Source organism: Chelon labrosus (assembly GCF_963514085.1).
Source record: "Chelon labrosus genome assembly, chromosome: 1".
In the NCBI taxonomy this organism is placed as follows: Eukaryota; Metazoa; Chordata; class Actinopteri; order Mugiliformes; family Mugilidae; genus Chelon; species Chelon labrosus.
The window spans coordinates 21,663,404-21,684,807 of NC_140337.1; the positions used below are offsets into that span (position 1 = coordinate 21,663,404).

The 21,404-nt window shown below is 46.4% G+C and overlaps 1 protein-coding gene across 3 annotated transcripts in view; it reads left to right on the forward strand.

The window, feature by feature from the left end:
• nrxn2b (neurexin 2b) overlaps nucleotides 1–21,404 on the forward strand; it is a gene marked incomplete at its 3' end in the record, with an annotated part of 633,819 nt that overhangs the window by 575,312 nt on the left and 37,103 nt on the right. For all 3 annotated transcript variants that reach the window (XM_084551818.1, XM_084551817.1, XM_084551819.1), the window contains one exon: nucleotides 13,449–13,620. In XM_084551818.1, coding sequence (XP_084407944.1) covers nucleotides 13,449–13,620 — 172 coding nt within the window. The remainder of the gene's footprint in view (nucleotides 1–13,448; nucleotides 13,621–21,404) is intronic.

Consider the following 21,404-nt stretch of genomic DNA (forward strand, 5'->3'; position numbering starts at 1 on the left):
TCTTGCCGGCAATATTCTGCAGATAGCAGATATGGCTAACAAACAAAACATGGTTTCGGTATGTCTAGGGTTAAACAAAACAAAGCCAAAGGTTAGAAGATGACTATAGGTATAGTTAAGGTGAATGTTAGCTTCAGGCCTCCGAGTCCACACCACCCTACAGCCTACATCTGTGAGTCATTATACACCCATCTACTGCCTCAGCCTCACACCCTTGCTTTTCCCGTTTCAACCATCACATAGTCTCATTACTTTCAACATTGGCTCGGAATGTTTCAACTGTTTTTTGTCATGTTAAATTCCTGGGTATCCCACCGATCAGTTATAAGAAGTGAAACGTCTTCAAGAATCTCCAGCAAGTCCAGACGCCTTTGTTTCTGCAGTAAACCTGGATGACTGAGAATCTTTACAAACATAATGGTATCGGACATATCTGAGTGCAACACAAAAGCCATCCGCCGGAGTTTCTTGTGTAAATTTCAGCCTTTTCTGTTTAGACACGATGGTCTGTCATGAACAGTTCTGCTATCATTTCCTGGGTATTCCCACCAGTCGGTTAGAACTGAGGAAGACCTCCTGATGAGAGGTGAAACGTCTCTCTTAGATCTGGGCTTTCTTAAGTTTCTGGATTGTCATGATAAAGGCAAGGAACTACACTAGTCAGTTAGAGGTAAAGAAGACCTTTGGGTCACTGTCAGCCGTCTTCAAGTATCTCAAGCAAGTCGGTTGCCTTTCACTTAGATCAGCCACAACATTATAACCACTGAAAGGAGAAGTAAATAACATTGACCATCTTGTGACAGTTCAATGATCTGCTGGGAAACCTTTGGACTTGGCATTGACATGTAGCACCCACCTAGACCAGACAAGGCACCCCCACCCCATAGCAATGACACTCCTTGATGGCAGCAGCCATCCCCAGCAGCACAAAAATGCTTTAGGAACAACTAAAAAAAAAACATGAAGAACAGCACAAGGTGTTGACCTGGCCTCCCAAATTCACTAGATCCCAAACTGATCAAGTAACAATCTCAAGCATGTCCAGTTGCCTTTTTTTTGATGATGACCAGGATCACTGAGAATCCTCATAAACACGTTGGCACTGGCCATAAATTGTGAGGTGTACAATTGTCCATTATGAACGCACACAACCGGGAAACTTTTCCCACCAGCAACGGACCACTGTAAGCTTCGTAAATGTAGGGTTCACCGCAGACCAGGTGGATTGGAAGACATCGGATTGCACAGCTGTGCCTAAGCTTCACACGCTGACGTAAAAAGACATACGCCGGAAAACGGATTATGCTATCAGATTTATCCTTCGCCCGGTGTTTTTGCTCAAAAACAACACAGCGCACAGTGCGTGCGTTGATTAACCAGCGGTCGTCTCTACAGCGGCGGCGGGCAGACAGGAAGAGAATGAAAGGACAACAAGGCAGACAGCCAGGGACGGAGAAAGAGATTGTGTTCGCTTTATCCGTGTTTGCTCAGTTTAGCGCAGGGCAAATATTAGCCCATGTGCTCGGCAGCCGTTCTTCTCTGCTGGGCTTCAACCTCCCGCCCCGCCCCGCCGAGAGCAAAAAAGGTAAAAAGAGAACAGGGAGCGAGGGGAGCGTCGAGAGTGAATGGAAGAGAAACAGTTGGAGAGTTATCAGGGTAACAGATGGCGAGAAGCAAAGGGTAGGTAAGAGAAAGTAAACAGAGACCAAATGATGGCAGAGAATAAAGAGGAAGTAGGAGTTTGACAGAGGGCAATGTGAGAAATCGTCCAGCATTCTGAGGTCCAAATAAAAATAAACCATATTTTTACAGTCAGAGCGTACTTAGGTATAGATCTTATATTGAGGACTTATGTATAGCCTTTCATACGCCTGCAGTTTATGGCGCATGTCTATTTCAGGTCTTTTGATGGAAGCACAGCACGCCACTTATTTTCCTGCTCTTACAGTCTGAGAGCTTTTCTTTATTGTACCAGGAAAAGTGCACTGTTTAAGTCTGTTCAAACCGCCACCTTCACAAAATGCACCACTGCTGTTTTCAATCGAAGGAAGTTTGGAACCACAAGAGAAGAAAAGTGAGGGAAAGAAAACAGATGCTCCGTATTTTTTTTACTTATTTATTTTTTATGCGCAGGTTCGGGCCGTGGAGCGCAAAGGAAGGAAAGAGATAGGGGAAGGGAGGAAAAGATGCGGCGAGGACGGAAAAGCGGAGAGGAGTGAAAACAATGGGCGCGGAAAAAAGCTCTTTGCTCTTGATTTCGTCCGAAGGTCGCAGTCATTCCCTTCAATTTCGGGGCCAGCTGCCGGCCTCGCTTCCCTTCAACGGAGAGGAAACGGGCCGCTCCACAAAACGCAGACGCGCTCACAGAAACAAAGCATTAATACACATGTCTCGCCCGTAGCTGCGCACGAAGTCACACAGTCAAAGTGTAAAAAAACATCAAAAAGAAAAAGACAACAAAAAAAAGAAACTGAAATAATCGCCTTTTTCTCGCGGTGTATACTCGGGCGTGACAAATTGTTCGTGCAAACTGTAGATGAAAAGCGACAGCAGAGGAGTCGTCGTCTCCTCCGCTGTCTGCCTGTCTGTCTCGGCTCTGTTCTTTCACGCTAAACTCTGCTATTTTCTCAGCAAAACGCCGTAATTTCTCTCGTTCGCTCCCCACAGGTTCTTCTCTTTTTTTTGCACAGTCGCTCATTGTAGTGCCACAATTTGCCAACATAATGTAGCATACAGTAAAAGGATAATAACTTCTTCTTGGGGTAGAAGTGAATTGGGGACGTTTGTAAAGGACGAGGTGAAAGGAAACAATGGGAAGAAATCAGCCACATGACATCTCTGATCAGCTGCAGGTGACAGGGTAACTCAAAGTTTAGGTCTTCATGTGTCTGTTTGGTACCTTGTCATTAACTCAGCCCAAACTTAAGAAGATGTTTTTTTCCAACATGGATTCTTGCTTCTCTTTCTGACTGCTCTCAGGTTTCTTTCCAATCTGTCCTCTTTTGACAATTAATTCAAGCACATTAGTTTCAGCCAGGCCTTGTTCACCTCAGTTTTGACCATAGACTGTATATAAATATGGACAATGCGTCCCCACTTCCTTGCATTGGCCAAACTGATGCTATTTTCCCGGCAATACAGGATACGGCACCATCTTGCGACTTTGGAGACAGAGTCTGTGCAGTGCGGTCCGAGAGTGGAGCCACATGGAACCGCGATATATCGATGACCCGCCCACACTTCCTCCAGACTCACTCACGATTTTTCATTCATTCATTCATTCATTCATTTTCTATACCCGGTTATTCCTGTTAAGGGTACTCACGATTTTGTTAAATTAATACTACGCTCTGCTCTACCTCCACCAGTTACAAGGAAATGTTGGATTATACGCTATGCTTAAATTTTAAATATGTTTTTACAGCTCTCACAGTCCCACGGTTAGCGCTTTACGGAGCGGTTGGCATGACAACTGGTAGTCACCATTATGTCACATCCTGTTTCTATAGCATCAAATAACTAAAACGAAACTTATCCAATAAATTGACACTTGAACATGCATCGCCATTATTTTAAATGTCTAAAATGACGGAAACTATCCTTTAAAAAAAAGGTTTAGTTAGACCCAACTCCCATTCATTAACATGGAAGGGGTGGAGCTTATGACCTATACTGCACTCAGCCACCAGGGGGAGCTCTACTTGCTTTTTATTTTTAGAGAAGCAGTTCCGTCATCCATTTTTATGCTGTCTATGGTTCTGACCCAGGTCCAAGGTTTTCCCGCACAAATGTATCCACATCATTTGTATTTTTGGAGTGTAACATGAAATATTGGATAATCAGAATGGCACAAATTCTTACAAATTCTGTTAAAACTGTTTAATTCCGTCAAGGCTCACGTCTCAGTTTGGATCAACACCACGGTGATAAGGGTTTATTCATAGCATCATTTTTTTTTTGGGCCTTGTTACAGCATCAAGCAAGGCAGACAATTAATACCACAGAATTAACCCATACAATGTCACAAAGGATTATTATTGCACAACGCTACCAAACAAAAGACGGATTACACGCACTATTCAAGGACTCGACTATCTCATTTCACAGGTTGCCGAGTAGATTTACGCCGCCAGGCGGGAACGATCTACAAACCCCGTGTTGTTTTTCCGGGCCGACGCGCCTTTTCTTCCGTCAGCCGTGGACTCTTTTTGTCTCAGATCGCTCACGAGGATGCGCGGATCAATCGAGTTCCAGCAAACTCATGTGAGCAACTCCAGTCAACACAGTAATGAGCCTCTGGGGAGTCAAAGAGCCGGTGATGAGGGCAGACAGATTAGAAAATTGAGAAAAAGGGAGAGAAAAGGGAACATGCCAAAGTGAGAGAAATTATAATTGAGGACGTCTGAAGGTGAGGCAACAGACACTTGTTATTACAAGAATAAGATTTTAAAAACCTTCATTGTTATAATTGAAAGTCCCGATGTCTGAAATTTCACTCTCAGTGTCGCCAGTTTGGAAACCAAGATAGCAACGACACAATTACTGCTGCTTGAGTGTCTAATAGTTTTATAAACCTGATAAAATGTCATCTCAGTCATCAGTTATTGCTTTGCTTTGTCAGTATAATGAGGTCTGGTGGCAGATACAAGGATTACAGCCATATCTTAGAGTTTAATGAATAGATGAAGGATTATGCAGAGCTGGTAAAGGCGAAGCATAATTGAATACAAAAAAAAAAAAGACCAAAAAGGGATAAATCGACATGCATGGGAAACCTTATTGGTCTTGTAATCCTCTTTGTCCCATAATAAGTCACACACACTGACAAATATCTGTCAGTGTCTGGGCCTGCCAGGGCTTTTGGTAAAGCGGTGATCGGTGGGTGGATGGACATTGATTGCTACCACCACTGTGACTGAGATCTTTTTCTGGCTTCGCCTGAGGGAGTACGCCCCCCGCGGCTCGGGGCGCGGCGGCTCCCAACCCCGCAACCTCTCTTTTTGTGCCCTTTCTTTCTTCATATCGCCCTGCGTCTTACTACCGCCCTCTTCCGTCGTTACTCGCTCCCGTGCACTTTTGTTCATCGCTGCATGCTCTTCCTCTGTCGACTCTATCTCCCGTATCCTCCATCCATCTCCAGTTAGTGGCTTGAAACACCTGACACGAAACATCTTTGCGCTTTGAAGCGCTCAGCTTTTTTTTTTTTTCTTGCACATCTTGATAAGTTTAAGCTGTCTTAACGCTTCTCTTGGCGTCGAGGGAGTCAGAGCTGTAAATGATGATTCTATTTATGCACTAAGGTGGCATATTCCCTTAATATCACCTCTATGATTTACTAATTTTTCACGTGTTAAGTCGGTAAAAGGACACACCGGCTACACTTGATGGATTCCTCGAGTTTATCACTTTGTTTTTAAGTGCAAACTTAAAAAAAAAACTGAAGGGGACAGAGTGGACTTGATAGAAGAGGGGTTAGAGGTGCTTTTGTCTAACCAAAACGTCGTATTAGTAGGATTTTAAAGCGCCTGTGGTCTGAGCACGGCTTCACGCGGCGCTCAATCATTTATTATAGCCTCTAGAATCGATATGTTTATGTGAAAAATGGATCTAATATCATCTGTGCAGCGTGAAAGGTGTCCCTCGCAGTGACAAACCAACTGAGAGTCGACGCCCGGCGCTGCCGATCATTTGAGCTCCGCATACCTGCTTTACAGCGATCCATCTTTATAATTCAATATGTCTGCGTATTTGTTTACGGTTTGTTACACACAGCGCCGCTGAAGGAGCAGTGGATGCAGGTTTAAGTAAAAATAATAATAATAATTCACAGCAAAATCAATTTTTATCCGTGGAATCGCTGCACTCATTGGATTGAGTGGACGGCGCCGGCTGTGCCGCGTGACCCGACGACAAATAAACTAAACGCGGGCATCACCGGCTTCACAGGCGCAGCATAATATGATTTTTCCAATAACAGCGGTGTGAATTTTATCGTTTAGACGAACAACGGTGACTGAGCGTGGTTTCAATTGGCAGTCAGACACAAAGCAGGAGCGACCCCACTTCACCTTTTGTACAATCGTTTGGATCCCGGCCACAAATCCCTGCATCTCTGTGTGTTTATGTGTGTGTTCATGCATCCACCGGCTCCCAGCAGCTATGTAAACAAGGCTGCGGTGCGCGGCGGGCCTCGGCGCGACCTCGCTCAAGGACGTTCCCATGTTTGCATGCGAGTGTGTGTTGGTAGCGAGCGAGAGCGGGCCGGATTCAGACCTACAGGTGCAGGTGGTCGTTGCGCTGAAGGACGCCATCCATCAACAGTCTCAGCGGTGCCCACTGTGTTTGTATGAACTCACCGTGCGCTGCTGTGTATGTTGTTTTTCTGACTCACAGTGAACGAGAGAGTATCGGTTCGAGCCGGCAACATCGTCGGGATTATATAGAGGACAGTGCTACGGCTTCTCCCTCTTTTTCTTTAACATAAATGCCGTTTTTTCCCTCCGCGGCGTTTTTGGCTGGCTGCCAGCGTGTACGTGAACTCCGGTGCGAATAGGTGAGGCCGGTGTGAGTCACGCTCTGATGGGAGATTGCGCCCACATCCTCATCTGCCTAAGTCATCGGTTTTTTTTTTTAATTTTTTTTTAATGAGATCTGACTCAATGCCGGGGGTGGGGCCACTCGTCAGTTCTGGGCGGGGGAAGGGACGGACGTACACATGGTCGCAAGAAACCACTGTCGCAAGAAAGGGAAGAGTCGTCGGGGTGAAAGAGGGAAGGAAGGAGGCAAAAGGAGATAAAGTGCTATTAAGATGAGGAGATGTGTGTATGTATGTGTGTTTGGGGGGTGGGGGAGGGGTGGGGGGGCTTGCTCAAGGTGACTGCAGGGGATCTCGGCAAACACATACAAATGAGCTGGCTGACTAGAAACAGAGAGAAGGTGTGGTAAATGAAATCCTCCCCGGAAAATGACTTTTTTTGTCGTTGCTTTGCTCTTTGCTCAAACACACACACATACGCGCATGCACACACGCACACACATACGTAGCTCGACTGTGGCCTCGTGTCATTCGAGGTGAATGATGACAGGGAGAGACATGAAATCTGAGAGGCAGATAACTGTTTCTTGATTCAAAATGGCTCCTGGCCCTCAGCCCTCTTCCTTCTGTCCCACACAGACACGCTTAAGACGCTGAGCGGACGGACACTGGGCGATTTAGCCGAGTCTACACGTTATGCAACCGCCTATTTTTTATTTTTTTCCCTCTCTTACATAACGCTGCAGCTTCCGAGTGGAAGATTAGCCCTGCTGTGCTGCACTTCTTGTAGCAGATGCCACAGCCGATCGCCTCTCGCAGGCATTATGCATAGATGCTGACAAGCTGATTAGTCGTACAGAGCCCAAATTACCCCCCTTTCCCCCCAAAAAAAAAGATGATGCAGAGATACTATAGGATGGAGGCTCAGCTGCAGAAGCCCATGGGGTATCTTAGGAAAATATTCACCGATATTCATCTGCAAAACGGCAAGACATAAAAATCAACATTAATGTGCAGAGTTGACATACGAGAAGAAATGCTTTGCCCGGGCCGCGTATGAAATATTAAGCCGCCCTCCGCCACATAGCCAGTGTCAGATGTACGCGTGCATCTATATAATAATTGATTGCTTTTCGTCGGGGCGTCCAGTAAAAGTCTATTTATCATTCATTACTCTATCCATGCTGCTCCACTGGCTGATGCATAAGCTAATAAATACTAACGGCCTACTGGCGCGTCAAGTTAAGCTCAAGCTCAGATGCGGGCCGCGATAGATCATTATTTGGGAAATGAGAAAGAAGCCGACGAATGCTTCGCATTTCCAACCACCCACGGGACTCTTAATATGAAGTCTGTCAAACCAAATCATCGGCATCAGCAAGTTCCTGAACTGGTCAGCCGTGTTTCTTGAGGCGTGTTGATACAGCTAAAATGCAAAATAGTAGTCGCCACCTGGATTTAACTAAGCAAATAGGTAAGAGAGCCTCCTATTGGATAATTAGTGCTTGGGTGATTTTTCTTTCAGCTGGCAACAAGTTATTTAACCCCAACTGATGCAATGAGTAGCTTCTCATTTCTTAAACAACCATGTCTAAAGTCACATCCTGTGGTCGTGGAAAAGATATTAGTCTGTTTGAGAAGGGTCAAATCATTGGCATGCATCAAGCAGAGAAAACATCTAAGGAGATTGTAGAAACTACTAAAATTGGATTAAGAACTGTCCAACGCATTATTAAAAACTGGAAGGATAGTGGAGAACCATCGTCTTTGAGTAGGAACAACAGTAGAACTCAGGGCCATATTTAATAGTGGAAGTACAATGAGACGGGAACTCAAGGGATTAGGGCTGAGCAGCTGTGTAGCCTTAAGAAAACCACTAATCAGTGAGGCTAACTGGAAAAAAAGGCTTCAGTTTGGTAGGGACCATAAAGATTGGACTCTGGAGCAATGGAAGAAGGTCATGTGGTATGATGAGTCCAGATTTACCCTGTTCCAGAGTGATGGGGGCATCAGGGTAAGAAGAGAGGCAGATGAAGTGATGCACCCATCATGCCTAGTGCCTACTGTACAAGCCTGTGGGGGCAGTGCTATGATCTGGGGTTGCTGCAGTTGCTCAGGTCTAGGTTCAGCAACATTATGTTGCCCAAAGAATGAGGTCAGCTGACTACCTGAATATACTGAATGACCAGGTTATTCCATCAATGGATTTGTTCTTCCCTGATGTTCACGGGCATATTCCAAGATGCCAATGCCAGGATTAATGGGGCTCAAATTGTGAAAGAGTGATTCAGGGAGCATGAGACATCATTTTCACACAATGGATTGGCCACCACAGAGTCCAGACCTTAACCCCATTGAGAATCTTTGGGATGTGCTGGAGAAGGCTTTGTGCAGTGGTCAGACTCTCCCATCATCAATACAAGATCTTGGTGAAAAATGAATGCAACAGTGGATAGAAATAAATCTGGTGACAATGTAGAAGCTTATTGAAACATTGCCACAGTAAATGTGTGCTGTGATGAAAGCTAAAGGCGGTCCAACGAAATATTAGAGTGACCTTTTTTTTTTGGAGGCAACTTTTTTTTTGGACAGGCAGCGTACCTCGAGTGATTTAAACAACAGCCTCCGCCCGAGTCTCGCTGAATCCACTTCCCTTCTCTCGCGTCGTTGTCGTCTCTCTGTTGTTTTTCTTTTTACTAATTCGCCTGTTTGCCGTTCGCGTATCAGATCTAAGAAGGGAAACGCGGAGAGACTTCGGGGGGGAAAGGAAATGCGGATACATCAAGAAGACGTGCGTGGAGCTGTAGGCTGTGTGAGACGCAGCAGTGATTGAGCTGTCTGTAAAGAAATGAAACAAGAAAACAAATCCTACAAAAATGCACTTACATTCCGCTTTTGTCTATCCTCCCTCCCTCCCAGTCCACCCCTCCACTTCTTAATTGACTACCAGTGTGTGCAGAGCAGAGAGAACGAGATCTCGACATCTTCAAAAGGAGCTTTGATCTCGAAGCACCTTGAGGCCCTGGAGGATCATCAAGGTTCCCTGTGTCCTTTTTATCGCACGGTGTTTCTTTCTGCCCCTTGCTCCTCCTCCTCCTCCTCCTCCTCCTCTTTTCGCTCTTCCTCTTCTGCTCGACGTGATCAGCGAGAGCTCTCTCTGAGGCTGCCTGATAACCCTGATATGCACACACACACACACACACACTGCAGCCCCCTGCCTCATTCTCATTCCGCTCTCGACGGCAGCATTTACCTCGACGCGCACTCGCGCGCTGCAAGGTCATGTTGAAATATTTCAGACGGAAATGCTCTCCGTATTCCAGAACTGCTCTTTCTACCGCTACGGCGCCCGCTGCACAGAATTCAAAAGCCAATTTTCTTTGTCTTTGAGCGAAAAGGAAAGTGGAGAGTCTAATCAAAGAATTACACAAACTTTTTTTTTTGTTTTGTTTTGGAAACTCCATCATCTCACCGTCGTGCGGATCGGCAGTTCCCGCTCTGCAATAAAAACATCTTTTCCATGGTACTAAGGACAACAAGTTTGTGCTTGAGTAATTATTCTGATATTTAAGAGGAAATGTTTTTTATTTTTTTTTCCATACATAGCTCTTTCTTCAATCCAGAAAAAACTCTCTCTGTGCAACAACACCAAACTAATTGTGGGTATATCTTTCAACCCTCTGCCATTGTAGATTTTTTCAGCGTTGAACTGCAGCTCGGAAGCTCCTCCTCAGGTAGTTGAGGTTTAAATCGTATGTAATTGAAAATAAATCATACAGTGGAGCTCCCTCCTTCTGGTCGAGAGTGGACCCCCTACCTGTGCCACAGATCGACCCCGGAGAAGGGAAAGTAAGGTGAGCCAGCCTCGGAGATGTGAGAGGGAAAACGACGTAGCGTTTTTACTCGTGACATTAGCCGACAGCTGCAGCAGATTAAGGACGGCTAAGCGGCAGTTGAGAAGCGGCGGTGTTTAAAGAGCAGCCGGGGCTTATTGTAAGTTACCTACCAGTCCCTTCATTTCAATGTTGCAGGCTTGACTGCTTCCACTCATTCAATGAGGTTTTTTTTTTTTTTTTTTACCCCCTCTGTTTCCAGAGATATGTTCGCTTAAGGGAAATGGCCATTAAAATGTCATTACCGCTACACTAAAACCATTTTTTTTTTTTTTGAAAAAAAAAAAAGCTCGACTTCTTCCCAGCGGCTTCCCGCCGTAATGGGCTCGATACATTCCCTCAGCAATGCGAAGAAACCCTAATGTTGCGGAACACAAATGCTAATCTCTCTGTAAATATCACTCAAATTCACTCTCCCTTCTGCCTTTCAGTCGTAATGGCGCGGATTCATTCTTGCTTTGCCCCGGCAAATTAAATTAATTCTCCAAGCAAAGGTGTTATGATTATTCTAAGCTTCCTAGCGCGTGGGCTGTAATGGAGATGATCCTGGCATTTCCGCCCAGTCCGGGAGCCTTTCGCTCGCCCTCTCCATTTTGTTTTTTTTTCTCTTCTATATCTCAAAGGTATCAAAAGTCAAAGCTTTGATTCAGTTCTCATTCATTCGCGCCTGGCTAATCGCTCTCCGACTGTATTCATATTCATGTCTCAGAACCTATATTGGATTCTGACGTGCATGGGGAGAGCGGGCGGAAAGTCAGTCTATAACATGAATCAATTGATTGAGTGCATAAGACGCTGGAAGCACTTTGCCATTTGAGACGCTCGAGCATCTTTGTGAGGGTGAGATCATCTGTTGAGCAGTCCATCAAGGTCCGCCCTGAGGAGCTCATCCAGGTCTAGCTCAGTTAGGATCTTCATGTCACGGAGAGCTGTTTCCCGTTGTTTTGTGAGTTGCTTTTCCTCATCCTTTTCCCGGCACCTTTGCAGCATTAATCACCAGCACGTCCGCTTGCACCACTATCTGAGCATGCTCAATTAATACCCTAATCACGGCCGTCATCGGTGCATGGCCGTAATGTGGCCTTGGCTGAATACTGTAGCCGCTTTATACGCCGCCAAAGAGCATTTAGGATGCACATAAATTTGTCTTATTATCCTGATCATTAACTTACTGTACAACCTCTGCACTTATTTACTCAATTAACTGGCTATTTAAAGTTCTGTTAACATTAGGGTGTTTTATTTTCTTTTTTAAAAATGCCTAATCGGCCATGAATAATGGAAAACCGCCGCCGGGCGAAAAAGCCACGCGTTTCACCTCCGAATATATCAGCATATGGAGAGTGGTAAAATAAATGCACATTGCTAATGAGGTAATGGGGTCGGGGTGGAGTTGTAGCTGCAGCGAGCGAGATAGCCGCCTTGGAAATGTGACCCCCGTCTGCAAATGAGCTTGACCTATAGTGACAGCCGGGATGTGTTCCTGTCTGTGGCATGGGCGGCAGTTACCGGAGCCGGGTCTGTGCAGAACAAAACTGCAGCGGAGGATTTACTGCAGCCAGACAGAGAAGTTGTCTGTAATGGTGCTGTCTGATATGTACCATTTCCCTTTCTCTTCTCTCTGCCTCTCTCTCTCTCTCTCTCAGCCTTGTTCTGCGCCTCATTCTCAGACTGTAACTCTGTAAATGACTTTGACCTTTCCCGGGACTGAGGACAGGAACCATAGAGGGAGAGGAGAGAGATGGCGGGAGAGGAGAGTAGAGTAGGCGGTTGACTGTAATAAACTCGAAGCAGTGGGCGGCTGTCAACACTAATAGATGGGAGAGGGGAGGGGGTCACCCGGTTGATGAATACTAAAGGTGCCTGAGTCCTCAGCAAGTACTCCGTTCTTTACCAGGCTGATGTGTGTGAGGTCTCTCTGTTCACTCAAGAAAAATATCTTTTGATTTTTTTTGTCATGGGACGACAAAAGAGCAACCGTGTGCGTTAGAAGGGATTGTTACACGGCCGGATGACTGCAATTCAGTTGCATTTCACTGCTATGTAAGTGGTGTTCAGCTGCCAGTGGAAGTGCTCCAGTGTAATGCATTCACGTACACAAAGACATCATGATTGGCTTTATCCAAAAACAATCTGGAACGTTGGCAACTGGACTTCTAGGGTTTCGAGAAGATGTTTTGCCGGTCCATGAAGCAGCATCTTCAGTTCTGGTAGAGATTGAGGTTTTATTGGGAACATCTGTTGGTGATGCCCACTTACCTGTACTTGTTTTCCTTCGTTCCCCCAATGAATGGTACACTAACAACCCAGTCTCAAGGTGTGAATGGGGGGACATAGATGGCTTCCTTCCTTCCTTCCTTCTTTCTTTCAAAACATCTGTCTTCTCTGGCTAAAATGTGTACGTTGATGCCCTCAAGAGAATGTCCTTTGTCCCTCAGGTGTGGGTGGATGATTCCTGCCATGCATTTGTGAATCGGTTGTCGTTCTGCGATGCTAGCCAGAAACTAGCTACACTCGACGGGGTTATTGATGGGTAAAAAATAACCATCACTAACCCTTAGGGGGGTTAAGGGATCATGAGAAGTATTACATTCCAAAGCGAACATGACCTTTAGACCAGAGCAGTGAATCTGTATTGATGGGCAGATGTCACAATCTCATGAAGCTTGATTTAAAAATGTATATATATTTCGTTCAAAATGTTTGAATGTCATTTGAAGCAGGAGGTTAAGCTAGGACTTTAGACATAGAGGGATTGGTTACGATTAGGTTAGGGATAGGCTAGGGATAGGTTAGGGTTAGGCTAGGGATAGGCTCGGGTGAGGTTAGGGATTGGCTAGGGATAGGTTAGGGATAGGTTAGGGATAGGCTTGCGTAAGGTTTGGGATAGGTTAGGGATAGGTTAGGTTAGGGATAGGCTAGGGTTAGGTTAGGGTTAGGTTAGGGATGGGTGAATCTTCCAGACCTGTTATCTCTGTACTTTGGTGGACTCCCCTCACAATCCTCTTTGTATTTTTCAGGAACGGGGAAAGATCGGCGTGATCTTCAACGTGGGAACGGACGACATAATCATCGAGGAGAGCGCGGTGATGGTGAGCGACGGCAAATACCACGTGGTGCGATTCACGCGCAGTGGCGGCAACGCCACGCTACAGGTGGACAACCAGCCTGTCATCGAACGTTTCCCCACAGGTAGGAGGAGGGGCCCTCATCTCTGAGCCGAGGGAGGCAGGGAGGGAGGGAGGGAGGGAGCAATCAGCGTTTGATTAGAACTTTCACAGTGTTGAATTTTCTGATAAACTGAATAACGCAGTGGAGAGAGAAAAAAAAGAGAGAGCCCTGGAAAAGAAATATTCATTACTTCAGCCTGCAATGTGCCTCTAAAAGTGATCCTTTTAAAGAAACACATTCTGGTTTATTTATCGTGACATTCATATTAGAGATTGCCTGTATTATTGTGGGCGATTAAGTCGGGTTCTGGTCTAAGAGGCAGGAAGAGCAAAAACAGCCTTCCCGAGGCAAGCAATCTCCTGTCTAAGAGCATCCCCAGGTCCCTGCAGTTAGTCTATCATTGTAGCTCCTGGCACTGTGAGGCCGGCCCTGAATAGCCCAGGGTGTGCCGCGAATACGCCGGTCAGGTTGCGGCTGGACCTTGGCTTCAAGATGCAACATCTTTACAGGCTTCAAACGAGGGGGGGGGGGACGCCCGGTGAGTCACTGCTGGGGAGTGTTAGCTAATTCCCTAATGCTAATTGTTTAACTGTAATCACGGTATTCTATTTTGGCCGGAATTACGAGGCTATTTTTGGTCATACAGAGGCTCTCGCTTAATTTCTCTCTCCAATGTGTTTTACCCCAATGTTCATGGTTGTTTCAAAGGAAGACATTTTGTGTTCCCATCACAAACCAGGCAAAAGCTAGACTCCCTGCGTCAATGCTACCTGAATACAAAATCAGGACCGGTCGCTGTCCAACTTGTAAATCTCCATTCCTGCAGAAGTCGACGCGCTCCGTCTCCATTGTCTAAAAAGCGCTGTCATTGTTTCACGCGGCGAGGAGAGCGCCGCTAATGTGGCCCTGATATTTGCTCTCTTTGACATATAGCGCGACGGGGCCGTGACATTCTCTGTCACAGCGGTGATCCCATATTTTGAGGCTTTGTTTTGGCTTTTTCCGAGAGGAGCGCGCTCTCTCGCTCATCCATCAGCACAGTGAGACCCAACCGAGGGGCATGCATCACAGCCGGAGGAGGAAGCGCCCTGTGACAGTTCACTCTTTTCAGCTGTTATTATGATGGAAATGCAGCCCTTTTCCCCGCACGCGCTCCGCAGAGGGGCCTTCGCCTCACAATAGTACGAGCCGTTCAGGAAAAAAATAACGGCGGAGGAGCCGGTTTCGCGTCGGCAAGTGAGTGTCATCATCCAGATCTGTGTTTTGTTTCATCAAGAAACATTAATGCACGGCCCATATTGTATTCCTTTTATTCCTCTTCCCTTCCGCCCTCCTTCGCCGCTGTTGTTGTCCTCATCAAACGCTCCTTTCCTTTTCCTCTGCTGATCAAGAATTGAAGAGTGTTATTTTGTTGCCGTTTGTTAGTTTAGCTGATGAGTTTTGTGTTTGCCCGTCTGAAGTTTTAGGAGGTTATCGGGGCCAAGGGAAGGAAATGGATGGAGATGAGAGCGGGAGGGGGGAGGGCTAGCTGGTGGCAGAATGGCTTTGATTCATTTATGTGTGCTAGATACACTCAAACTATTTTTGGGGCGCCCGCTTTGAAGGTTCCAGTCGTCATCGTCTGGTTGGGGGAGGCGTCCTGGGGAGGCTGAGATGTTACACATTAGGAAAGCAAAACCTCGGATGGGGCTCGGGCACAAAAGGGCGGAGGAGAGGGGGGAGAGAGAGAGAGTGAGTGAGTGAGGGGTGAAGGTGTGGGGGGATTGCAGCATCCGACCTGACACGCGAGGCGCGGAAATAAAAGCGAATGGCGGATGTATTTTGTGGAGAGGTGGAAAAAATAAAGGAGCTCCCTTGTCGACGCGAGTTCCTGTGACCCAGATTGGAGACATGTCGCCGTTCTCTAAATGGGGCAAAACACTCTTTACTCGCGATTTCGGAACGCCTTCAGACCCCCTTCATTTCCTCCGCGCTCACATTATGCAACATCATTGTCATGTTGTCCCGGTAGAACATTAAAATCATCTTAAAGTGTCCTTGTAACCAGATTTAGGAATAAAATAGAACAAGCTGCCGTGGAAGACGCCTCCGATGGGGTTTTCTCGTAAGCGTAACAGGTGCCACATTTGTCTGGTCCTTCTAACAAAACATGGAAGTGCAGTTTCCTGTGAAGTCTCCTGCCCCAAAGGGATTGCTTCGACCCACACTAGACAGCCCCGTCGTTTGCCATTGCAGTTTTGAGCGATGCCTAAAACTTTGTGTAAAGAATTACATGCGGGGCAATTCCTCGGCTCCTAAAATTCCCAGAGGATGAGGAGAAGGATGCTGGAGATTAAAGGAATGTGTCACCTGTCACAAGAAAGACAGTAACAGGTTGTCTTTGTGTATCCTCTCCCGACAAACTGTAACCGGGGCCTCGGTCCAAAAATGTCTCTTAGATTCATTAGTGTTTGTGTTCCTTTACTCACAAAGCCTCCATTAAGGCCCGGGCTTGCCAGCAGCCGACTTATAAACAGAAGGCCATTGCGAGGTGATGATGCGGAGAGACAAGATGTTGACAGCAAACACGGCCGTCACGGGTCAGGCGCACTCGACGGCGAAGCAACACGTCTCCTGATGTCCCACGAAGTGATGTTTGCCGTCCCCGGGGGAGTCTGCGTGTCTGTGGGTGTCTCGGTGCGTGTCTGACGGCTCATTGTGCGCGTATCATACATTTTTTTTACGCCGTTGACGGACAGAGAGCAGACAAAAAGTGTCAGAGGCTCGCCCCGGACAGCTAATCCGGTGTGTCAGGTGTCCCCGGTGGGTCCCGCAGCAACGGTTATTGGCACCGTCCCGGGCTCTCGTTTTCTCAAAAGGGCACAATGGCTCAATAAAAGGATCCGTGCATCGCGCTGAGCGACTCAACCTGGTCACAGATAAGCCGGCAGATGTTAGCAGCGGTGCCATACGGACTGTAATTGCGGCGTTTCACACCCGGCTCCCTTTATTTACTGGTCATCTGTTGTGAGAAAGGTAGCAGATCGGATGTGGCTAATTATTTAGTCTGCAGTGGTGCGTTTTATAATTTTAGGCCCTTTAAGAGTATTCTTTTCTGACTGACCAAAGCATGCAAAGAAGCCTTGGATTCTAACTTGGTTCTAAAAGCGGAGAGCATCTATGGAGGCCATCTACGACAGATTGGACAATACCTTTCTGAACAGGAAGGGAAGTGGACTGAGATATAATCTGCCATCAGTTTACTACATAGTCTTAACGTCTGTCTACCCAAAATGCTTCACCTCCATTTACACCTTGAGACTGTAGCCAAAAAAATGTTAAAGAAGGTAAAGAGTTTCTTGAATGCGTTTCATCCAAGTATCTTCTACAGTTCTAAAGGACCGGTTAGGGTTACGTTAGGGTTGTACGGGACCGTATAAAGATGGACGGTGGAACAGCTCCTCAAAAGTGAAGAAAAAGCAAATACAGCTCCACCTAGTGGGTGGCTGCTGTATAGGTCATAAGCTCCGCCTCCTAGTTCAATGCAGCTGTCCGCAACCCCGGGAAAATTAGCGTCGGTTTGGCCAATGCAAGGAAGTGGGAACGCATTGTCCATATTTATATACTGTCAATGGTGCAATCAGCAACTTCCTTGAGTGGTGTCTGTTAACGTTAACCTTATACTTACACGACACGTTTCAAAGACTGTAGTCTCTGGACGTTTGTGGGTCATTACCCAGTCAATATTCAGGTGGGAAACACCCAGATGATCGTATTTGAAACCCAACGCCCCACCAGTCTTCAAGCTACGTCTTCAAGAAACCCTTAATGTCTGTTTGCCCTCGAGGATGTTGATATATATGTTGATTATGGTGAGTTGCAGTTGCCAAAATTTAGAGAGTGCCTGACTTCTCTTAGATTAGATCTAGATTATTTTGCATCAGACAGAATTCCCCTGAAAGTAACCTGGCAGCCTTTGAAAGAAAAACATATGTTTCCTCTTGCAAATTTAAGGTTTCATTTATTTACAACCTTACTTGATGAGCAGTAGCGTCTAGTGTTAGCAGTTGCTTTTGTTTTGCGGTATAACTGATTAGCCAAGTTTGGTAACAACACTACAAAATGTATTTGACCTTGCTAAATGCTAAAACATAAATAAATTATGTTTTTTTTTTCAGCAGAATTTCTTTCTCTGAACTAAAAAAACATGTTTTGATGTATCTATAAAGGTAACTCTCTGCACAGCGGTGTAGTGGTTAGCACTGGTGATGCCTCACAGCAAGAAGGGTCTGGGTTTGAATCCTTTCTGTGTAGAGTTGGCATTTTCTCACAGTGTCTGCATGGGTTCTCTCCAGGTACCGTCCAAAGATGTGCTCGTTAGGTTCATTGGTGATTCTAAGTTGGCCGTAGGTGTGAGTGTGACTGGTCGTCTGTCTCTCGGTCCCTGAGATAGACTGGAGACCTGTCCAGGGTGTACCCCACCTCTCGCCCGATGACAGCTGGGATAGGCTCCAGTGAAAGGCTTCTTAAGTGCGGTTTATACCTCTGTGGGACATAGAAGACGTAACCTACGCACAACAATGGCGATTGAAACTTTCACTGAAATTTGCGGAGATGGAGAAGCAGATGGAACCACCGAGCGGACCGATCACAGCTCTTGCGGCCTGTGTCGCCGTGACGCATAGCTACATTTCTGGGGAGGTGCACGTCAGACTGTGGCACTGAGGTCTGCGTGAGGTCAAATTGACGCAGACATATAAACCGCGCATTATTTTTAAGGCTGTTCTCTCCCGGGCTTTCTGACTCTCCCTGCAGCCTCTGCTTCACCCCCGCACTGATCATAGCGCTCAGGCACTCAGAGGGGAGGTCCGATTTACTGAGTGGGGGCCTGCTACAGCATTAATCCCCATCTTACCAGGAGCCGGCTGCATTTTCAGCTGCTGCTGTGCCCTGAAGAAACAGGCCAGGAAAAAGAAAAGGCTTCAAGGGACAAAATGTTTCTAAGTGCTGAAAGGACTTTAGTGTATGCGATAGCTTGAGTGTTTAGTTTTGTTATTTATTTTGAGGCTTCGTCTTACACTCCATCTCATCATCATCCTCTTTGCAAATCACTTTCCATTTCCTTTTTTTTGTCATCATAGTAATTCACCCCAGTAAATGATGACATTAAGGAAAGAAGGGGGGCTTCTGGAAAAATCCATTCATTTCCTGCGGGTTTACAGCACACTTGGCATTTGGACCTGACTGCGGTGCCCCCTGAGCTTTGGATAATCATTACGCATTTTACTACCGTGGTTATATCGTCACCACCGCAGCTTATTGGCTGCGATTACCATATTTTGCTGCCTCATAACAGTGCCATTATGACCAATGAGAGAGCACAGTGTGCCGTCTTGCTCCCGCACTTACCGTTTCCCACTCTCTCGTCAGTATTTACAAGCGGCAGATCTACAAAAGGGTTGTCACTCTGGGTTCTGACAGGGCTTCATTGGGGAAGAATTAGGAAGAGGAAGCGGTTGCAAAGCAGTGGGCTGAAGGGGGGGGATGACGGCACAGGGAGGCGGAAAGGCAGGAAAGCAGAAAAGTGGCGGGGATGCGTCGCTGGAGAGTGATGGATTGGCGGTGAAGAATAATGGAGAGAGGAAGAGAAAGAGAAGGGGATGTTTGGTGGGGGGAAAAAAAAGACAGGCGAGATCCGCACACATGCTGGAAGTAAGCTACTGTCACCGCTGTGATGGATGATGAGGCTTCGCATGTTACGAAATAATAAGCGCTTCGCAAATTGGATTGCATCACAGCGGGGAAGATTACATATCGTCTGTACGGCATGATGCAGCGCATGCACAGCCTGCACATGCACGCACGTATACATGCAATGCATTGTACATACATAAGACAAGAGTAACTTCACAGCATTACCTGCTGCTTTAAATGCACCCGGATGCGCTTATGTTAATTTTGAGAAGACCAGCTAACACAGATCATAAATCAAGGAGAGAAAAAAGGAAGAGGAGGAAGCAGGAACGTAGACGAAGTACAAAGGCAGGGCTATTGTCGTTCCCTGTTTTCATTCGGCGAGGCATTTAGAGGATCGGTTCAGCGTGAAGGCTGGCCATTAGAGGGAAGAAAAAGGAAGGAGAGAGAGATGTGGATTCACAGATGAAAAGGGAGACTCTTTGTGCCGGTGAGGTCAGCGGCAGCTCTTCCGACTGAGCTGTTAAGATGTTCTTACTCCTCAGATAAATGGTGTAAGAAAAGGGGTCAACAAAGCTCTCAGCTGTGCTCTTTCCTTCCTCTTTCCCCTTTTTTTATTTTTTTTATCACCGCCTTTATGTCTCACGGTATCCGTCATTGTCTTTCTGACCTCCACACTCAGAAAGACAGGAAAACCAACCGTGAAGACGCAAGGAAGATGGGCAACCCAGAAGATCTGCACCGCTCTCCCCTTTGGCGAAAAAGCAATACGAGAGCACTCTAAAAGTAGTTACAGAAGCTAAAAGTAAGGGGGATAGCAGCAGGATTAAGATAGGAGAGGGGGGCACTCTGTAAAAGACAACGCAGGCGAATAAATCACCGGAGGCGTAGCAACTTTAGCTGAACATGGACTGGATTTCACTTTACTAGCTCGGGCGTCTGAACTGAAGCAGTGTAGCGTGGCTTTAACGGTCCATCAAACAGAAGATGACAGACGAGGGTTAGGGCTCACCAAAACCGGCGTCGAAATGGCAGCGAAGGCCGACCGTGGCTGCATCGCCTCCCGTCGTCTGTGTCTGGGCGGAAAGGCTGCACTTGTAGACACCACAAAGACTACACTGGACATCTGTTTAACAATCCTGAGAGGATATAACTCTCCACACCAGCAGATGCCAGTGCATTTGTCATACGAAAAGGGAAATCCAAAGAGCTAGGGCTAGCTCGCCTCTCCTGTGCTGTAGGCCCAGTTCAGACCTTTGCTTTACCATACAACCTGGGCAATCCAGTGGCAAGTGGCCAGCTTTAAGTTCCTGTGGTCACACCTGGCATCATCAAAATGCGTTTCCACATGCGTCCCTAGCCAGTACTTGAGGTCCAATCTAATTTTTTCGCTCTGTACGCAAATAAAAGTTGACATCTTTTGAAAAGCAGTAGAATAATGTAACGGCTGCCGTCTCTAATGGATCTCTACTGCTGTTTCAGAACCACAAACAGCTGTTGTTGTGTGTGCGTCTCTTTCACTCACTGACAGCGCATGCGTAGATGTGTCCTGAGTGTGTTCACACCTGTGTTCACACCTGCACTTTAAGATTTCCCAGGACTCATGTTATTGTAAAGGTCTTGACGGGGCCGTAGTGACCCGTTGGTCCGTATTTTCTTCTTTTTAAACTCTTCACTTATGTTAACTTTTCCTTACACTGGTTTGCTAAGTTGAACAGCAGAGTCAGGGTCCTTTTAGGTAGGATAATTATCGCATTTACTGTTTCAACCATAGGCAGTATAAAGATGGGCGACGGAACTGCTCCGGAAAAGTGAAGCAAAAGCAACTAGAGCTCCCCCTGGTGGCTGGCTGCAGTATAGGTCATAAGCTCCGCCTCCTACATGTTACTGGATGGGACTTGGGCCAAACTAAAACACCAAAATACATGTCAACTAATGTTTTTCCAAGGATGGTTTCTGTCCTTTTAGATTTTAGTTTAGGCAACTACAAGCTCCAAAACTCGCAAGATGGCGCCGCCCGTATCCCCGAGAAAATAGCGTCAGTTTGGCCAATGCAAGGACGTGACGATACGTTGCTATGGTTTGACGACCATGGTACGTACAGTCTATGGTTTCAACAGTCCCTGGCACTA